The sequence below is a fragment of the Diorhabda carinulata genome, chromosome 1 (assembly GCF_026250575.1).
Source record: "Diorhabda carinulata isolate Delta chromosome 1, icDioCari1.1, whole genome shotgun sequence".
NCBI lineage: Eukaryota > Metazoa > Arthropoda > Insecta > Coleoptera > Chrysomelidae > Diorhabda > Diorhabda carinulata.
The window spans coordinates 22914400-22936953 of record NC_079460.1 but is presented as its reverse complement, the minus strand read 5'-3'; the positions used below and the strand labels follow the sequence as shown (position 1 = coordinate 22936953).

Genomic DNA, 22554 nt, shown 5'->3' with positions numbered 1-22554 from the left:
AAGGATGATAGGTTTCTCTATCGTTTATTCAAATTAGATTAACAGAACAGACAAGGGGAATGTAGAAATATTAATAACCACAATATAATACCTACAGAACTGCATTCTCCAAGATTTATTTATACAGGGAGTTTTAATAACATCGTAGCAAATATGATCGATTATAATAACCGTACAAAATTTTGAACTAGTTTTGTTTCGTCTCACAAGATGAGATTAATAATAATTAATTAATAAAACATCGTGAGGCAAGTGCGTTGATGACGACTAAATCATTACTTTCAGTACCTTCTTCTTTTCCAATTTGAGGAATAATTGGGATCATTGTAATACTGGAAGATAAATTTTCTGCTGATTAGGCGCAGGCCAGAACGTACTACATTATTCATTAATGTTTATTTATAGCCTAATTTCTTCAAAACCCCTTCAATTTTCACCAGGTCTCCAGTCGCCCTTCTCCCAAAACATCCAGAAACCATCACCGAGCATCCGTCTTGTTTTACAGTTGGGATTAGACATGGATCTAAATTCCGTTCTTCCTTTGACTTGTGCAAAAACATCCCCCCCTTAGACCGAAAAACCTTAAACTTCAACTCATCATAAAACTCTCTCCAACTCTTCATGTATCCAACTAGTTTTGTAATTTACTTTTATTGTGTTTAAAAATCAGAGTACCTATCTAATTGGTCTTAACAAAATTTTAATTTTAAGGAGTGCAATGCCTAAAACACGTATTTGGCTAGCCTCATTATCGTTGAACTTATTGCCCAAAGACGGAATCAAAAATCGTGAGGCAAGTTTTCATTCAAACTCATTTATTTTATACCAAAGTAAGTTTTTTATCAAAATATTATGAATTATTAACATAAATTTGAAAATTGAAAAAAAAATGAAAAAAATCCAGTTTCGAAAATTGTTCTTCGGTTTTTCTCAATTTTAAGTTGTTCGCCGAAAATAAGGGTGTTTTGTCGGGAACAAATCTCAAAAAATTATAATTTTCCGTAATTGAAAAAATTCATGCGAAAATCGAGAACGAAAAATATGTTTCATTTAATCTTTAAGACACGATTGGCTGAAAATCTTTATGAAACAAATTCTACTTCCGATAAAATACGATTCAATGTATTTTTATATGAGTGTAAGCCCCCAAAAACCATACGAGGTGTTGGTAAAAACATCTATTTCATTAAAAATAAAATGAAATTTGAAAGTACTACTTTTGGTTAGGAATACATGTATCTCCAAGTTGAATTCATAACTCGAAGTATGTCTGGAAGGATCTTTCGAAATGTTTTTCTTCTGATCTAGCCTTCTTGGAGTCAAAATAATGTAAAACGTTTGTCATAGCATATTTTTTATTATCTGGAAGAACTATAAATCACTTAATCTATGGCGGACAACAGGCAACTGGCTGCAGTCGACTCTAATAAATAACGCTCCCAGCCAAACTGGGTTCTTTTCTTTTAGTCTTTTCCTAACATTAAACCCAAAAATCCTAACAGTTACTTAGATTCCTACTAATATACTTTCTGTTTCTTAATACTTGTTGTCGTGGAAAGAGCTCATCAATTTGAATTGTAGCTATTAATGTTTTCTATCATTCAATTAATTTTTGATTGATTAAGTCATATGAAAGGATCCTTTCTACCCGGGTCAACCAGTGGGTAAATGCAATCAGCTGTCGAGTTTTTGTACTTTTAGGCATTACCTTTATGCAAATACTTGATAACTGCTCAAAAACAATTATTGAACATCTAAAATCTATTATATAACTAAATAAATATCACAAAGAAAGTAATAAAAATCGAAAGTTCTTCTAGATCATGTTTTTAATTTAAAATTTGAACCGAAAATTGAACGCGACGTTCGGAAACTATGATCTAATTCTCGTTCTAATCCTATAATAACGTAAGTCACCTAAAATTGTTGTTATTTGGGAATATTTTTTAATAATAAAAATAAATCTAAATATAAGTGGTGAACCTAACTAAAAATAACTCCAAATATGATTAATTCAAATTAGATAGTATAAATTTGATATTAGATATTCAGACAACTAAATTTGTGCAACTGAAGTCCTTGGTTTTTATTTACTATTTCAATGTAATAAAAAATAATTGCTATTTCGAAATATAAGTCCTATGATGTAAAATAAACATCTATATTAGTTTATTTATACTTAATTCGTTTTGTTCAAGAGCCAAAACTTCATAATCCAAATACAAAAATCGAAAAATTACAGTAATAGGTGGCCAACAAAAAGTTTATAGAAGTGGCTATTATGGAATCAAAGACGACATAAATAGGTTCGACTTGACCAACCAACAATGGTTGATTATAATATTTTTCATTGTTAATTTCTAGAGTATTAAGATTACAAAAGACGGAAAGAAATCAAACCGCCAGGTCAGGGCTGTTAACGTGTAACTGATGAAATTCAGTGCTAAGGCAAAGGTTTGTTACGTTTACATCGTGTCATCAAATTTGTGTGTGGCATCAAAGAAGACTTAGTTTAAGACTTAGACTTAGTATACAACCATGGTATATGGGTAATAATACTATATGGTGGTATTAATGCGGAATCCAAGTAATGGATTCCACCAGGAGAGCTGATGGAAATGTGGGACTCCCGTAGCCTACCCACTAAATCTTCTGTCATCTCTGTCCAGCCAGGAACCATTGTGATATTACTTCTGGTTGGTAGCGGTGTTAAAAAATCTTTCTGGCTATAGACTTTGAATGAATGTGTTCACATTGCAAAAGACCACCGATCAAAGTCGCGCCGCTTGAGCTTTTTAAAATTAGTTGTTTTCTTTTGATTCGATGCTTGATTTTTCCCACAATGTAATCACTGACATTCTTAAAAACTGAAAAAAGTTCATGATAAAGGTGATGGAATTCGCCAAAACCAAGTCTATTTCTATTAAGCTCATGAACGCCTTGTATTTTTTGCTTTTCTTTGAAATTAGCTTCGCAATCGTGTACTTTCTATAAGTAATAATCGTTTGTATACCAAATTCATTACGTCCTTTTGGTCCGAAAGCTAGAAAATAACTAAAACGACGTTTAACCAATTTGGACAGGACAACGCGCGCGATGGCATCGCTCGACGCTCACCGCTTGTGAACATATACTTACGCTCGAACGGTCCAGGGAAATTATTCCCGCCACCACTAGGACATTCATTTCATTTCCTTTGTTGAACAAAATTATCAATTTCTCCATGGACAATGTTAGACTGTATAGTAAAAAATCTATAATCATCTTGAGGAGATGAAATTCATCAACAGAATAATTCCATGCGGCACGATCTTCAATATCTAGAGCATTAAGAGGGTTACCAGTGACGGAAAACTTGAGAAACCAGCAATGGTAGATTTAATGTTAGAGTTTATAGTACCTCTATGACAATGGTCGACGTGTGCCACTATATAGAAGGTGTGGGTAATGATGCATGCTATATGTGCAATAAATAGTATAGGATGGTATAATTATAATTGCCGATGATCATTTGGAGAGATATTAATGATGACAAGAAGAAATTGTCACTTTTTGCATGGAGAATTTTACACCCTATAGAGAAAACTCAAAAATTGTCGAAATCCAGGCAAACAGCCCTCATCTCAATCTAATAGAGAAAATTTAAGATAGTTTATTGAATCAGACTTGCAATTATCATCATTGGAATGGGATCAGAAACGAAATAACATGTCTGCCCAGATGAAAAAAAATCCTCTGCATATATTTTTTGTTTAGTCTCCGTATTTTCGTAATAGTTGAAATTGAAAAAACAATAAATTAATTTAATATTTATATACTGGACGTGTTATTAAAATTCATTATAATATTTTACAAAATTAAAAAATCGAAATATTTTCATTAATCTGGAAGCAGTAGTTTTAATAATAGGTTTAGTCTTTAATTAATCTATTTGTCGTTGAAAGTATTTTTTATTCGAATTGTAGGTATAAAATAAAATCAATTCCATTTTACCTTTCATAACTTAGCTTAGAAAACCCAAACTCAATTTAAATGATGGATTTTTGTTTTATTCAAATTTGATTAAAAAGCTCACAATAATTAAAATAACCACGATAACATACTTTTGAGGCTTGATATTGAGTCTTTTATATTTGATACTTGATTTTATATATCTTATGTTTAGTTGTAATTTAACTTAAATACCTTTTTTTACTAAATTTGCTTGATATTCTTTTTATTTATATTTATATTTTTATAATTGAAAATTATTTAAAAACTTTAAGACAGAGGTGTTTTAAAAAATGGTCATAGTTTACGACACATTTTTGACAAACTTTTTGTTATATTTTGAACAGATAAAACCATTAAAAAAATCTTATAAACTTAAACTAAAAACAAATATTGACAGAGATAAGTAAAATAATTTGTTTCAAATATGTATGATCAGCGATTCAAAAATCACAGAAACCATTATTTTTTCAGCGCTATTACGAAATTAATATTGCTAAAGAAGCATAAATCTTGATAAATATTTTTGAAATAACTCACCAGACGTCGCCTAAAAAGTTAACTGAAACAAATTTCACTCCACGAGATTTTCAGCCGTAACAGCAAAGCCCGCGCGCTGCCCACCAAGTTCCAGTGAACACTGAAAGTGAATTCTAATCAAACAATTTGTTCTCACCGATATTGCAGGCATCCCAATGTTGCGTTTTGTAGAACGCTTTAAATTCCTTTTCGATACTTTTAAAATGTTCAGTAGAAGGAAACCAACCGAAAATGTAAAATGAGCATACATTTCAATCCAATACAAAATGGCAGTTAATATTTAAAGACTCGCATCGGTAATTAAAGTAGTAGACCAAGGCTTTGGAAATGAAAGAAAATAGTAATAGGATGATACCCATTGGAAAAGGAAGAGAATATAACAGAAAATGCAAGAAAAAATAATTTACGGATAATCTGAGGTCGGGTTATGGAGGCAGGGGGAGTTTTTAAGGTTGAAAAACGGTTTATCTCTATTTGCAATAAAACTACTAAAAAAAGCTTAATATAAAGTTGTAGATCATTAAAAATTATCGTTGTTAACATAACATCAAAATTTATTTTAAAGTTTCTGGATTTTTATTTTTATCTATTTTAAAAAAATATATCATTTTCCGAAATTCAGTGAAACCTTTTATGTTCAAAAAAACCCCACGAACTTTTTTAATAAAACCATAAAACCATTTTCAAGTGAGACTTTTCGATTGAAAACTGGCGGTCAAAATAACGAAAAAAATAGACATTCTTAATGAAAAAAATTACAGTGTGTTTGGGGCATTTCGTAAGAAAATAATTTTCTTTTAAAAGATTAAAATAAAAAAGAAAAAACTTCGTTATTTGAAATTTCACATAAATTTTTTTATGCGGAAACATTTACTTCCGGAGATACCGGAAGTGGCCATTATCTCAAGAAGATCTATCTGTGTGTGAAAATGCTTACGCATACGCAGAAGAGTTTCTGTGAAAAAAGTATGCATTATTTTCAAGAGATAAAATGAAAATTTAGAATTTCTATAAGGTTAGTTTAGGCAACTAAGGTTAGGTTAGGTTAGGTTAGGGTAGGTTAGGTTGTGTTAGAGACTGGAATAAAGGTAAACAAAAATAAAAAAAAGCATACATACCTGGGTTGAAATGAATGGAATATCGAAAAATAACAAAAGATGTTGATAGCACGAGCATCAAATTGCAAATGAAAGTTAAATACTCTGCAATAGATAAAGCGTGCACTGCTGCCATCTACTGATTGAATTTAATTGATTTTTGATAAAAATGATGCATTTGTATACTTGTATCACAGAAACTCTTCAGCGCATGCGTCAATAATCATGACTTTCAGCACACTGATAGATCTTGATGAGATGTATCGAACGAAGATATCCATGGTTCGATATCCATTAGCCTTCCTGAAATAATGGCCACTTTCGGTATCTCCGGAAGTGAATGTTTCCGCATAAAATAGATCGATTTCTCATATCATCAATAGTTTATGTATAGAGTTTCATGGTGTTCGTCGTGGGGTAGCTTATCATAACTCTTACCATGCTGGTCAACATATTTCATGGTGTCTTCACCTCTAGGCAGGGTACTATGAATAAGCCAACGATTTTCAAATTTTTGGAAAAATTCATATTTTTGTAGTAGAAATAGTTGTGCCTATAATATAATGAAATTGTAGCGTATACTAATTAATAAATCAAAAGGTTTAGAAAACACAAACTTGATTAAATTATCAAAAAAAGGATTTTTCAAAAATTAGTTACCTAATTAAACATAACCTCGAAATGCGAAAGTTTTCGTTTGCATTGAACACTCCTGGTTAGTTGATTCTCATTGCCAAAAGTCATATTTGCATAACATCTATCAAATGTATTAATAATTTCCAATAAAACTCCACATCAAATTTTTTAGAAGAAAATAGATTGTGTTGCACTTGACTCTGAAGCCAGAAATATTGAAGAACCTTCAAATAGAATTGTAGCTAGACAATTACAAAAAACAGGCAATCCGCAATCATTTCATCTACATACCAATAGTTCCTTTCCCATATTTCTTGTTTCATTAAATTCAAAGAAAATAAGTGCTTGGATAAAATTTATTTTGAGTTCCATCACAATAAAATTCATAATGTAGATTATTTCTATATTTAACCGACCATTTTTTACTTTTTTCCATCTTAATACAGCAGTAGAATAATCATATAAAGGAAAAGTGAAAGTTTGTTGTATGAAACAATCATTTGAACTTTTTAATTTCACTTTCTATTGTTACTTTTATCTACAAAACAAAAAAAGGAGCACTACTCGAAAACAACTAAAAGAATTGAATAAACTATAATAAAAATGTCAAATGTCAATGTTTGGCGAACGGTCTTCGCATATATTTAATACTCATATCTTGCTAATCCCCATAAGTAATGCCCACTAACAGAGACAACTGCGTTCTTATATCTCACTTATTCAGACTTGATCCGTTCTGCGCAAGCGCTGATACCGTATTAGGAAAGTGTAGTGGGAGAAATCACACACGGTTAATTTTTTTCTATCAATTTTGTTTATGTATGTAAATAAATATTATTTTAAATAATTAAAACTTATAATTATTTTTTCAAAATTTCACATTCAATATTAAACATCTATGTATACAATTGTGAGCATGCTCCCTTCTCGGACATGCGCACAGCATTTCATGTCTAAATGACTTAGACAGATGTATGTATGTCTGAACCGTTGAATCGTCATCCTTTACCAAACCCCTACTAACAATATAGTAGTTTTAAATATAAGGGTCTTACATACAGATAGTAAGGGTGATTTATGACACGTGCGCTTAATTATCTCACTCTGTCGCCACCAGATCGGCGTTGTGATCGAGGAATAGAAACATTAAATATCCAACTACAAATGAGTTATAATGAATATGAAAAAAAAAATAACTTAATTGGAACAAAATTGACACTGAATAAAAACTCGTCGATTTTTGGTTGTATAGCAGCGCCGCGCCATGACTATTTCAAATACTTTAAAACTGGACAACATGAAAACCACGCCGTTCTGTTTAAATTGATCTCGATTTCAAGACCTGTTTCATTCATGTTTTAAACGGGTATAACTATCCCCGTGAATACGAGGGTCTTTCAAGTTTTTAAAATCGAACAATAGGTAGCTTTAGTGAGTTGTAGCATCATTGTTTGTATGAATATTGTCATTGAGAAGCCAGTAGCAATTTAGAAATCAACCTTGAGGACGAATAATTCAAAAAGCAATTTATTTTGAACTTGTTCGTTTCTGTTTCACATTTTGTAAAAACCTATGTTGTCTTCTTTTTTATAGTTTGGATATTTTAATGGATAATCGTTAAGGTTGAAATATTTTATAGAAAAACGTGAATGTTTCCAAAAGGTGTACCATCCATAGTAGTGTGTTCTTTCCTGTACAGCACTAGTACACTATATTTTCTTCAAGTGCCTTGTTACTAGCAAATGAAACATGTTTAAGTTCTATTTCAAGCGATGGCGCCAGCTGGTGAGTATAAAATGGAGGCACTCATTTACTCGATTTTTTCATCTCCCTGACTCTTCACCCTAAGCCGACAAGGATAGTGGAGATGAAGATATTGCAGGTATTATAAACAATTTGAATAAACAACCAACTTTTAGCAGATAAAGAATTAGTTTTGAGTGGCAAAGAGAGAGATTTATTGAGATTGGTAGAGGAATCTAATTATCTGATGACTCTGAGCACAACAACTCTTCTTCCCAACATGCTTTCCACATCACAGTGTCCTCCTGAGAAACGGAAGGTTTCTTCACAAAATCAAATAAGAAAGAGGATTATTCATAAAATATTAAAAAAATTAGAAAGTCGTACAATTTTTTGGGTAAAAGAAGATTCGAATAATAATGGTTGCAAATTTTCACATTCAGAAACAGCAAACCGCTGACTCCACTGGAAATCTTCTAGGTATTTTTCAGCAACAGTTTCGTGGAAGAAATTGTGAAGCAATCGGTGATGTATGCGGTTCAAAAAGGGGAAACCTGATGTACAAAACGCTGCACTCTCCTCAACTCTTCGGCGCAACAGGTTTAAAGAGATTATACGATATACTCATCTCAACGACAATAACACCATCTATAAAGATGATAAACTTTCTCAACTTGGAGCACTCGAAACTGTGTTTTGTGGAATTTGCTGTTTCGGAGTCGGAGTCCAGTTTTGACGAAGCCATGATACCATAGATCCTTAGATTTTATATATATTATATTATTATATATTATTATTATATTAAATATATTATATAAATTTTATTGTTTTTTATTCAAATAAATGGTTATTTAATTATATCCTGCCTCTTTTTTCGTATAGACTTGAATAGCAATTAAGGGGGCGCTGTAGAAATTTCAACACCTCTTGGTGATCTGAACCTTCCATTTTTCCTATTTCCTTGCACCTAACCGATATGATTTTTGCCGTGTTTATCTCCCATATTTAAACATTGTTAAAGTAATCAGGAACTGACCTAATAACCTTTAAAGATTTGCACATGCTTTAAAAAATATTAATAACATTGTATAAAGTTGAAATTTTCATATGTTGGCATATCATATTTCAAGAAGTCAACAATGACTACGTGCCAAAGTTTTGTTCTTTATATTGTTTGTTTTCTCTAAGGTCTAGCTAGTAACTAGATATCTCTCAGTTATTCGCCTTAATAATACAAAAAATTCAGACATTCGACTATTTTTTGAAATTAATATGTGCAAGATGTGTTATCTTCTCAAGAACGATTGATAGTAGCAGATGACTGCAGAAGGTAATGAGATAATTTGATATATAGATTGTAAATTAGTTTGTAACAGTTGATCATTTGAACCTCTAAACGAGTGCATAGTTTCCCTTTTGTAAATTATCTGACTTATTTCAAATTGAGCTGATATTATCAGCTTATTAGTGCTCATTTTGTTCTCAAATAGAATGACAAACTAAGACATTAATTTCATTATATTCCATGATGTAAAGACTACAAGGTGTGCTATTGCGCACCAGCTGAGAAGCAGCCAATGAGAATTCGCTCCCAAAACGACGCGCCAATTTAAAACATTTGAATTTAATACATGATGTAAAGATTTCAAGGTGTGCTATTGCGCACCAGCTGAGAAGCAGCCAATGATAATTGGCTCCCAAAACGACGCGCCAATTTGGGAGCGAATTCTCATTGGCTCTTGAGAGATGCGCAGAACGAGTCGAAAATGATTCCTGGGGAAGAACACACACCTTGTAGCCTTTACATCATGTTATATTCCAAACTAAAATGACCTCATCACTACAAAAGTGAAATAAAAATAAATTTGCAAATCTTAACCACAATGTTAATCACTAGGTACTAATGAAAAAACAAAGGAAACCTATCCTCAAACTTTTCAGTCATTTGTCTAATAAGCTGAACTGAGTTATTTCCATTAAACAAAAGTTGGTGCTGCATCGGTAAAGAGGGAGGTAAATATCTAAATTCATTTGATGAGCTTTACTCAAATGAGTTCAAATTATCTAATATTTCATGTAAAAGAAATGCCTCTGTAGAATCAATAAATATTTTAATTTAAAGTTTGAGAGATAATCTAATCATATTTTTACCTACGTCTATATCCAGATTAACTTTATAACTATGCAAAGTAAGTAAAAGTTCTTGAAAATATATAGAAATAATTATTTGGTTAAAATTATTCTCTAAAGATTTGTTATGTAAGACGTGTGCATATTTTGTATTCACGACCAGTGAGACCTAAATGATTTTACTTTCATTTCCACATATGGAAAGTTTTCTGCACCAGTTATACTTGGCTTTATTTTAGCACTAGATATTGAAATTTGATAACCAACACATTCAAATTTAAGTCAGAAAAACCTTTTTCAAAAATTGAATACGTAATAAATATAAACTATTTAAATGTTTAGTTTATAAATTTAACACAAAATGTAACTGCTCAATTATAAATTCAACTTTTTTTTAACTCCAACTATTTTAAATGTGTCTTTGTGAAGGACAATAAGTATTTGGTACACATGATTGTTCCAATGTTCAAATATTCCAATGAACAAACCCTTATGTAATCTGAGAATTGGTTGATTTATATCAATTTATTTTGATTTATGGCTGCTGCACGCCAGTTCTCTATTCCTATTTTCTATTATTATTCTCTTCCTCTTAATAAGGATCAATTCATCCAGCTATCTACGTCTATTACGGCTACATCCCCATCCAACAGTGCTCCAGGCTTAATCTTTGATCAAAGCTATTGATCTGGATCTTCTTCAGATCAGAATCCCCCTGGTATTCACTCGCTTGTTCAACTAAGTATTTGCCTAATCTATTTCTGAGGATTCTAGTTAGGACTTTGTATTCGACATCCAATAAAATGATACTCCTATAATTCTGTTACATCCCTCTTCTTATATACTGGGCAAATAACTGTCTTAACAAATTGGTTTGGGATCTGCTTTTATTATCATATATTTTTAATCAAATTATATATCGGCTCCCTCAATGGTTTACCACCATACTTTTCAACCTCAATTGGAATCCTATCACTACTTAATCTACTTCTGTTTTCGATGATCTTTCCTCTACCGAGACTGGTTCATTCACTGTCTCTTCTTCAAACATGTCTTCCTCATTCCTTCCTGTTTCGTCATTTAGCAGTTCATTGAAATAATCCCTCCACCTGTCAAGAATTTATTTTTTAGACATCTTTGTTTCTGTAATATTTCTTTCCGATTGTGTTTGGTATCTGATGTCTTTGTTTATATAATGTTCTTGAATTTTTTCCAATTTGTCCTCCAAATGCTTTCGTGTCCTCTCTCTGCAAATTTTATTTATTATTTGGTCTTCTCCAATATTTCTAGTTCTTGCTGTGTTACACCTTTCATTGTTTCCTCCATCTCTGCCCTCTCCATCTCAAAATCCTTCCATGTTCGTTTGCTTTTCAAATTTGTCGTCTTTGCATTTTCAAATTTTCCCGCCTCACCTTTATCCTTTAATACCCTAACGTCATATTTAACTTGATTCTCAGACTTTTCTCCATTCTTTGGAATTTGTTCTTTTAGTCTCATCACCAGCCATGTTCTGAGTCTGCGTCTGCTTTTCTGTTACTTCTGACATCTGTTATCAATTTTGAATCTACTAGTACATGGTCGATTTGATTTTTTATTCGACCATAATTCTTTACCCCATGTTAATTAATGTTTTTAGTTAATCTATTTAAACCTGTCTTCCAATTCTGTTGGCCTATACACCAGAACATACCCTAGGTTTGGATATAGGTTTGTTCTTGTTAGCTGCACTGGCAGAACTAGTTCAGGAAGTGTACACCAAAGCGCTCTTTGTACCAGAACCAGCGCTAGTGTCGCTGTTTTTTGTAGCAGTGCAAGAGAACTAGTTCACCCAGTTCATTGTACTGCTTGCACTGGGTCTAGAGTCAGATCAGACAGTACAGCGCAAGATAGTGCAATAAGTGTAATCTGGAAACGAAGGCGCTACATATGTAAAATATCAAAAAGTACTAAATCGTCTTCCATTATTGTTAATACTACATACTCTGGACTACATCGTTCTTTGTATCCGATCGAACTAATTCTATACACTCATGAACTGGCCTGCACTGGTCCAGTTCACTACAGTTCCAGTTCAGCTACCAAGAACAAACCTTATGCTTTGTAGCCTCTACCGCTTTAATCTCAGAACTCTTTTAATTGGTTGGGGAACAAATTAGAATGCACATGACGCGTTTACAATATGTTTCACTATACTTTAAAATCTCAACTTATTCAAATAAATATATTTTCATGTAATCTTCTACGTTTATTTATATATATGATTCTATGCACTTTAAGTTTCAAGAATAGGTTAGGTTCGTCTCTATAATACTTGGTTACGTTTGAACCTTTTTATATAGCGCAAGCGTAACAATTTGAAATCAATAAATTCTACAATATTCCAATACCTTGTAAAATAATGTTTATAGTGATTTAAACGAATATTTTCGGAAGCTATTGAGGTTATTTTCTGAGTTGGTTTCTGAGCCACAATGCCACTTAGTTTGAACATGTTGATAAAACAATCTCCAAATAGAAACAACAAAAATATTTATAAAAATGAATAGAAGAATAATGAAGAAGGTGTTGGAATTTGATAAGTTCTTTGCAAACAAAACTGATAGAATGTTTAAGTTTGATTCAGATACATTTCTTGTAGCTTCTAAAAAATAATAAAAAAGGCAGTGAATTTACTTCTGCTGCCTCCATTTTGATGTGAAAAGCTGAGCTTTTTCTTTCTTTGTACCAAATAATTTTCAGGCTAATCTTTGTTAGAGAAATTAGACAAAAAATTATGAGATTTGGTACCGTTTAAAGTTGATATTTAAACATCGACCTCTAAGACTACTTACTAATGTTGAATAATGGTAAATAAAATAACGTAATTTGGTTAGATTTTTATTATCTTCAAAAAAGGACGCTAAAAAGTGGTAAAACATCCTTCTGCCTCTTTTTCTCATGAGGAGTATAGAAATCAACGGAAAAAAGTGAAACTGTAGTTCAGGAATTATCATTGCAATAATTAATAATTATTTTCATCCTTTGTCAAAATGTACTAACATAGTTTCTTTTTGGCTGGAGTCTTTCCTACACTTTAGAACAATTCTACGGGGACCTATATGCAAATATGATATTTTAATGACAGCTATGCCCTTTAATCAATTTCTATAACAATTTAACTTGATACTAGACAAAAATTATTCTATAGAAATTATATTTCAACTCACTTAAGTTATACAACATTTATAAACAATCACCTTGTTCCATTTGTTCTTATTATGTATGATATATTATATTTTTCTTGAACATTTTTGTAAGATTAACTTTTTTTTAATCAAATGAATTATTTTCCAAAGATTTTCTCATTTATTCAAATATTTTTTATATACAGCTTCCTCACCTGTTTTTTTATCTCATTGTTTTAAAAAAGTTCCATTCATTACTGTAAACTAATAAAAGTAGAAATTTTGCAAAGTTTTCAAAAATACTTCCATTGAAATTTCATAAACTTATTAATATTCAAACTTTCTTCAACAATTTATATTATACTCAAAATTCTTTATTTGGTAATATACAATTAAAATCGCACAATAGAGAGTTTGAAAATAATTTTTTTAAAAAGGAAGTAACATCAAAAACAAATTATTTGTTAGCAAATGATAGATGAAAGGAAAAAACTTTAACTGTATACAAGAAGATGTGAACTTTTGAAATACAAATGAAACAAATAATAACTCAAAATTCTCTCTAAAACAATATCTATTTTTTTAAATAATAATTCCAAGAAATGAAACCTAACCAGGATTCCATTACCATTAAAACAAAATGGGTTGAAATTCTTGTTCCTCAAATATTTTTTCAAAGTGTTTCATCAAAATAAAACTTATCATTTATCAAAGTAAGTTAAATTAAGAACATAAAACTTCTTTGTCACACACTTTTCTTTTAAAAAAAGTATTGCAAGGAAATAAAACTTATCACTTATATATTTGATATTTGTGGAAACTTAGAGGAGAAGATTGTAAATATTTTACACTTTTGCATTAAAAGTTATATTAAAACAAAATGAATTAAAATAGGAAGAGAAAACTTTTTTTGTAGAAGAAGGTTTTGATTGAAATAAAACTCATCACTTATATATTTGATATTTTTAATACCTATGGCAACTTATAGAAGATGGTAACATTAAATGGTTTACACTAAAAATAATATTAAACCAAAATAAATTGAAGGAAGAACAAGAAACTTTTCTATCAAATACTGTTTCTATCAAGAAAGTATTTGATCGAAATAGAACTTATCATTTACATATTTGATATTTTTAATACTTATGGCAACTTATGTAAGATATAACATTAAATGTTTCACTCTAAAAGTAATATTAAAATAGAATTAATTGAAATAGGAACAGAAAACTTTTCTATAAAATATTTTTTCTTTAAAAAAAGGTATTTTATCAAAATTAAACTTATCACTTATATTTTTGATTTTTTTAGGACTTCTGGCCACTTAAGGAAGATGGTAACATTAAATGTTTTACACTAAAAGTAATATTAAAACAAAATGAATTGAAAGGAGAACAAGAAACTTTTCTATCAAATACTGTTTCTATCAAGAAAGTATTTGATCGAAATAGAACTTATCATTTACATATTTGATATTTTTAATACTTATGGCAACTTATGTAAGATATAACATCAAATGCTTCACACTAAAAATAGTATTAAAACAAAATGAATTGAAATGGAAACAGGAAACTTTTCTATCAAATACTTTTTTATCAAAAAACTATTTGATCGAAATAAAACTTATCACTTATATTTTTGATCTTTTTAGTACTTCTGGCCACTTAAGGAAGATAGTAACATTAAATTTTTTACACTAAAAGTAACTTATACTTATGGCAAACTAGATAAATTTGTAACATTAGATGTTCTACACTAAAAGAAATGAAACAAAATACTACCACTGCAACAAAAAACTTAAATTAAATATTTTTTCTTTCAAAAAAATATTTCAGCACAAAGAAACTTATCACAAATATTGGATATTATAATACTTATTAAAAATAGATAAAATTGAACATTGAATGTTTTATCCTAAATATATTAAAAAATATATAAAATAATAAAATCCAAGTGAGTTGAAACTCACTTTGAATTTTTTCCCAAAATATTGTTCATCATTTATATGTTATTTTTTTGGAAAGTTTATGAAAAACTATCTAAAATAAATACTCTGTTGTCAACATTCAATGTTTAACACAAAAAAATATATTATAATAATAGAACAAAAATGTTCTACAAAAAAACTAAGGAACATGATAATAAAAAAAACTCTGGTTCAAAAAACCCTTTTTGGAATGTGCAGGTTTTTACTGTTTTAAAAGATATACCTGATTATTTCTTATAATCAATTCTGAAGAAACCCTTGCCTGAATTTAAGCAATTTGGTCCACAATCACAGGATTCACCATTATCACAATATAAAATGCAACCAGTACATTTCCGTTTGCCACAATTACACTGCACAGATTTGGGTTGGAAAATAGGACGTTTGGGAATAGAATAATTAATCTTGATGAACATCCAACCATTATCTGTGCTAGTCAAAGCACATTCTGGTTGAACATTAACTTTATTTCCATATGTTTCCAGCTGTTCATATTGATTAACACTGCTTTTCACTTCATCTTCTACTTTACTACAGTTTCGAAGTCCAATCCTTCTAGAAGAACCTTTGTAAAGTGATCTGCTAGGAATGTATCGACGACCACGACGCTTAGGTTTAACATAATCTATCCTGATGAAATCAAACCCATCTGGTCTATCTTCTTGACTAATGCGTTTTAAAATATTACGTAACTGCACAAACTCGCTTGTAACAGAGGGTTTACAAACACGAGGCTTTTTTTTAATATAATCAATCCTTATGAATTCCATGGTAATTCTCCCAGTTACCAAAAAAAAAACACTGATTTTATCTTGCTATGATTTCAACGTTATACATTTAATAGTAATAGTTTGAATACCTTCAAACTTTTTTTGCTTGGTAGTCTTATTTGTTCAAGAGATTCTACTAAACTTGCAATTGAATTGAATGTGAACCAGAAATGAAGATAATATGGTAGAAATAATAGATCTCAATCTTGATAATGAAAATATAATAGATTTTGTCCAGCACTTCACTACACTTTATCTGAAGTTATTTTTATTTTCAGTCAAAGTGTTATAACTTAAAAGTAATACGCAACTAAAAATATGAAACGTTAGCAAAAAAACGACGTTCAAATCTTACTGAAGGCCAAACGTGTTCCGTACAGCTGCCATAGATGTGATCAACAAGTACACGCAGTCTAAGATCTGATGAATGAGACTCATCAAAACAACCAGCAATTAGTAAAAAAATAGTATATTCAATGTAAATAATTAAAAACCTTCCAATTTCAAGAATCTAGTAATATTATTAACACTTAGCTGTTTATCAAAAAATTAATTTTATGAGGAAATAATCTTATAGAAAGAACAGGAATTATTAATGGTAAATAATTTAAGATAAATTATTGTTAGATAATCTTTACAACGTACAAAATGTGAAAAAATCGTAAATTACATGACGTTAATTTCTATGGTTCTTGTAATTTATGTTTATGATTCCAACTAGATCTCGACAATGTAACGACATCTATCACATTATACACGACCTAATAATATACCGATGAAAATTTCATAACGAAAAATACATTTTTTATCAAAAAGAAAAATTGAATTGATTCTAAGTAATTTCTAAAAAACAATAATAATATACAAATTTGATTCATTATCTATGGATTAAGTGGCAAACTAATTTGTATACTGTCATGATAGTTCTTCTCTTTGATGATAGATGGAAAAGCATAATGGAATGTGCTATGTATGCTTGACCTTAAAAAGCGAAGTAATTATACAGAATGGCGCTGTTGTCAAGTAAACAAAGGGTGTGGAGTGAATGTAAATATGCCAAGTTAAAAAAAATTAATATCATTGTTCATTATTTGCAAGTTTCGAACAACTTACGTCGTAGAAAAGAATAAAAATAATGCCTGGGCGTAAATATTTGCCACTTTGTCCAAATTTTTAAATGCACAAATTATTCTCCTTACCTCTATTCTCCATGTATATAGGGTAGGATACCACATATATAAATAGGTGTATTGTTTCAATGCCATCCATTTCAAAATTATTCAAATTATATGCAAATTTAGGCTAACTATACACGTACCAACTGCTGCCCCCTGAGGACCCTAATTAAATCACAAAAATTTTCTTTCAATTTTCATTTGCCCCATTGAATGGAGAGTCACCCTATTTGACTCACAACATTTGAAATTAATCTTCTATAATAACCAATAAGTCCTAAGAAGAATCTCACTTTCACAGTCTTTGGAATATTGAAATTTCTCATGGACTCTATTTTACTAGGATTGGGTTTAATGCCTTCAGGCACAATGTGACCAAGAAAAGCGACTTCTTTTGTCAGAAATTCAGATTTGTCTAATTGAATTTTTCAGTTTGCCTTTCGGAATGTTTCAAAAATTGCAGCAATGTGGATAAAGTGTTCAAAAAAAAACCTTGACCTTCATGGACAAAACCTTCCAAGTAGTGGTGCCAATACAATATAAAAAACTCATTTCAAATCTAATCGGACGTTTGTCCTATGCGAACCTTTACCACCACCTACTCTACTTTAATTACCAATAACTATACACTAATCCATGACCGATTTTTCCAATGTCCAAGAATTAATCAATTTTATTTTCTATGCGAATTTTTAGTAGTTCTATATATAACAAGGAAAACTCAAAATTCACTATTTAATAATATGGAGTTATAGTCAAATAACAGACAATTATAAAATAAATTCAATTTTATTGAGTTTTTTTTATAAAAAAGTTACATTTTATTGATATCAAAAACAAATTATCTGGAGTATTGTTAACCAAAAATGAATAAAATTAAATAAATTTCAATCTCGTAAAAATATTTTGAACATTTATAAATAAAAATTTATTCATTTAATAATATAAAATATAATAAAATAACTATAAAAGTTGATAAAGATCCAGTTTCCAAAGTTTTTTGTAATTAAAAGATGTCATTGTGTTATTAGCACGAAAACAAATTATTTGAATTCTTGTTAGCAAAAAATAGATGAGTAAAACAAAATTCCTTTTATATTTTATTCAAGTCAATTTGAATCTTGCAAAAATGTTTTTGAACATTTATTTACAGTAAAATAATCAAATTTATTTATTTAATTATATAAAATGAAATAAAATAACTGTAAAATTTGATCTAGATTTTGAGGAAACCGAACATAGGAAAGCCATTTAAACTAATATGACAAAAAATATGTGCCTCTCCTAACTTTAAAGTACTTTCTGAGCACTAAAAAACAACCCTATATGCGCGAAAAAATTTTTTAAGTAAATTTGGGGTGCAGCTCCACTTCTTAATATTTACCTTTGATGTTACCAATACAATGACATCCTTCCATTACAATAAACTTTAGTAAATTAGATCTATCCTAAAATTTTGAGGAAACCGAACAAAGGAAACACCTTGCTGCCATGTAATCCCTAATATATTTGGGTAATATAGCGCCCACTGAAGAAATGAAATAAATTTTTATTGATGTATACAGAAATTATGAAACACAGGAAACTAAAATTATGTTAAAAATGAAATAATATTTCCTCTCCCTTAACATAACTTATTTTACTTGCTGCAGCATAAAATTTTTGGATTAAATTTGGAGGAAAGCCCCACTTCTAAATATTTACCAAATAAATTATTTCAATTATAGTTTGCAAAAAATGAATGACTAGAATAAAATTCCTTCCAAATTTTATCCAAAAAATATTTTGAACAACTATTAATTTTTGGTATGAACATTTTAGTGACATAAAACTAATCACCAACGAACCAATCAAAACGAAGGATGTTATTATTAGTTAATATCAAAAACAAACTAAATATGCAAAAATTTTAATGAACATTTTATTAAGAAAAAACTAATTATTTGATATGCTAATGCACAAATTAGATGAAATATGAATTTTGTTGGTGATGTTAAATGTTTTACACTAAACGTAATAAAAAAAAAATATTATTATAATGAATGAATCCCATATTAACAATACAAATATGAAATGATATTTTGTTCCTTTAATTATTTTACTACCAATCATAAATAAAGTAGGAATTCTGTTAACAAAATAAATTCTTGAAATATAAAAAAATAAAACAGTAGTAAAACAAATGCAAATCTGTGAAACAATATTGAGTATGTTTAAGAAAGGAACAAGTAATTTGTAAATAGAAATAAATAAAAAAGTAATTAAAAAAAAAACAGTACAATTACAACATAACTGTAAAGACTCACTTTGAAAGGGGTTTTAATTTACTCAATATTGATATATTCTAAGCCTCTCTTTCTGCCGTTTCGTTTTGGACGTACACATAATTTCCATAATTTCTTCGGTTCATTCGATTCCAAGTTCTGGTGTTGATTAGCAGAGCTTTTAAATGTATATTCTCGTTTAGTACATTTCTGAGATAAGATTGATCTCAATGTTCTGCATTGAATAGTAGATTTATTGATATTGCTTATACCTTTCAAAGGTTCTTTGGGATGTTGTCTTCGTTGAGGGTCAAGTGACAACGATCTTGTGTCTTCGGATGTATATGGGCTACAGCTGGCCCCTTGTTTTGGACAAATAGTTATTTTCTTCCGTTGACTAGCACTGTTTTTAGATTTATGTTCTACTATACCACGTTTCCGAGATACTTGCGATCTTAAAGTCATGCGTTGATTAGTACTGTTATTGTATGTACCTTCATTCTGGTGTGATCGCTCAGGAGCTTCCATTATATTAGAAGCATCTTCATTTGAAAAATGTGATTCATCCAATGGAATTACAAAAGACAAGTTTTCTTTAGAAAAATTCGGTGGCTTTTCTGGAGTAGAAGTAGAGCTTGTGATAATACATTCTTGAAGTGAATTATCACTCGAGTTTGATATTGCAAATGACATTGTGGGATATTATCTTCCTTTTTAATCGCTTGTACTTGACTGACGCTATTTTTTGTTTTCAATTATTTCGTTTACAGAAATGTTTACTAGCAAACTAATTTATCGACAAACGAATTTATAAAACTGTTGCGATGATTCGTTCTATAGACAATAGATGGAAAAGTATAATGGAATGTGCTCGTGAAATTCCTTCCGGTATGACGTTTAGTATTTACCAATGATAGTCAACTTACTTTTCACAAGGCCAAAAATACATAAACTATGCATTTCCATCTATTGTCAAAATAACGAATCATCGCAACAATTTTAGAAATACCTTCTTCCTTTGGAGGGTTAAAAAATTTAATATTATTTTTTATTCACGCAGTTCGTTATTAAAAATGTCAACGTCTATACAAAATAATCTAGTAAATAGAACCTAAAAGAAATTTATCCTGATGCTAATATGGCAATACTTATTCAATGCATTCCAGCAGACACTTATACATACTTCTTTCTTCTTCCTTCCAAAATTCGCCGGTAAAGTAGTTTGCTACTAATTGAGTTCCAGTTTGAGTCGTATTCGAATATTGAATGTCGTTTAGTGCTTGTTTCATTTCGGTTGCTTTTGAAAGAAGTTATTGAAACTAAAAAGTGGCATCAATTGAGGTGGTAGAGAACATCCCAGAATGTCATTTTCAAGATTAAACTCTAGTGAAGATCCACTTCCAAAATGCAGTAACACAAATTCTGCTTCAGAGAATCCACGTTCAGCTTCTGCCTCAGAGAATCCACACTCAGCTTCTGCTTCAGAGAATCCACACTCAGCTTCTGCTTCAGAGAATCCACACTCAGCTCCTGCTTCAGAGAATCCACACTCAGCTTCTGCCTCAGAGAATCCACACTCACCTTCTGCTTCAGAGAATCCACACTCACCTTCTGCTTCAGATGATACATACTCATCTGCTTCAGATAATCCAAACTCACCTTCAGATCTATTCGCAGTTTTTGATCCAAAGAATCCACCGATGTCTATTGATGAAATGGTAGCTAAGTTAAATCCAATTTATGACATATCATCGGATTCAAATGAAGATGCTCCTAATGTAACGGAAGAACCACAACCAAGAAAAAAAAATGTACAACGTAGTTTCACTTGCAGTTCTACAGACGTAATGGAATTCTTAGCGCTATTGAATAAGTATACTAATCAACCAGGTGAAAAACCCCAAAAAGTCCTTGTTAGTGAACTAAGAAAAAAATATTTTTGGAAACTACGAGAGGTTAGCTGTGATCCTGAACAGGAACCTTTGGAAGGTAACAGCAGAATCGATGAAACCCTTAAACGAAAATCCTCATCTGAACTCATTGATAATGATCCTGAGAACATGGAAAAGAAAAAACAATTATGTGTTCCTCCAGAAAGTACCTGCTCTAAGGAAGACTTGGAAGGTAAGAAGAATGATTGAATTAAAATCTCTTTCAAAGTGAGTTTTTACAGTTATATTGTAATTGTGGAAAATCACATTGTGCTGTTTTTTTTTTCAAAAATTAGTTTATTAGTTATTTTGCTTTTCATGTGTCAAAAAATTCAAAACGTTTCATTTTGTCAACAGAATTTGTATTTTATTTAATTTATTATTGGTAGAAACATCATTTAGTTAAAGGAACAAAATAATAGTTTGTTCGTTATGTTTAATGTAAAACATTTAATGTCACCAACTAAATTCATACTTCATCTAATTTGTTCATTGGTAGAATATTATTATTAATGGATTCATTTCATGTCTATAAAATGTTCATTCAAACTGTAAAACATTCTCATGAAATTGAAATTTACTTGAAAAAAAATCAAATTAAGCTTTGTTCCAATCTATTCTTTGCATATTATTTTGATATTAATTAACAACAACATCCTTCAATTACAAGAAACTTCAGAAAATTGGATTTGAATTAGTTGGTCATTAGTTTTGTTCCATTAAAATGTTGATACCAAAAATTGATATTTGTTCAAAAAAATTTTTCGATAAAGTTTTGATGTACTTTTGTTCTATTCACTATTTTTGTCTAAGATTAATTCAAATTGTTCTCTTTTGATATTACTAACACATTGACAACATTCCCTTACAATAAATTGGATTTATATTCATTTGTTAGTTTTGGAATTATAATGTAAAGTATTAAATAAAGAGATTTGAGTATATTACTATTTTTTTCATTTCAGATTGTATAAATTGTTACAACAAATTACTTTCCCTTAATGTAACTATTTTTCCAGACTATCTTTAAAGTAGTATAGTCATTGAATGAAAATTTACATACAAAAATATTCGAATACTAAATATTTTCACATAACTCAACATTGACCAAGAAAATAGATTTGGAA

At 30.0% G+C, this 22554-nt stretch overlaps 2 protein-coding genes and 1 long non-coding RNA gene across 3 annotated transcripts in view; 2 read left to right on the top strand and 1 right to left on the bottom strand.

The window, feature by feature from the left end:
- Positions 1 to 4632, bottom strand: part of LOC130898794 (3-hydroxy-3-methylglutaryl-coenzyme A reductase) — a 72792-nt gene extending 68160 nt beyond the window's left edge. Inside the window, exon 1 of the mRNA XM_057808359.1 lies at positions 4531 to 4632. The gene's annotated coding sequence lies outside the window, so the exon portion shown is untranslated. The remainder of the gene's footprint in view (positions 1 to 4530) is intronic.
- Positions 4633 to 9241: 4609 nt separating this feature from the next.
- Positions 9242 to 16559, top strand: LOC130898224 (uncharacterized). Its single transcript, XR_009059853.1, has 3 exons — positions 9242 to 9336; positions 14612 to 14636; positions 16336 to 16559. It is a non-coding gene; the product is annotated as an uncharacterized LOC130898224 (long non-coding RNA).
- A 4298-nt stretch (positions 16560 to 20857) lies between these two features.
- LOC130894843 (sporozoite surface protein 2-like) lies at positions 20858 to 21637 on the top strand. Its single transcript, XM_057801857.1, has one exon. The coding sequence runs from the start codon at positions 20858 to 20860 to the stop codon at positions 21635 to 21637; it is 780 nt and encodes a 259-aa protein (XP_057657840.1).
- The last annotated feature ends 917 nt before the right edge of the window (positions 21638 to 22554 follow it).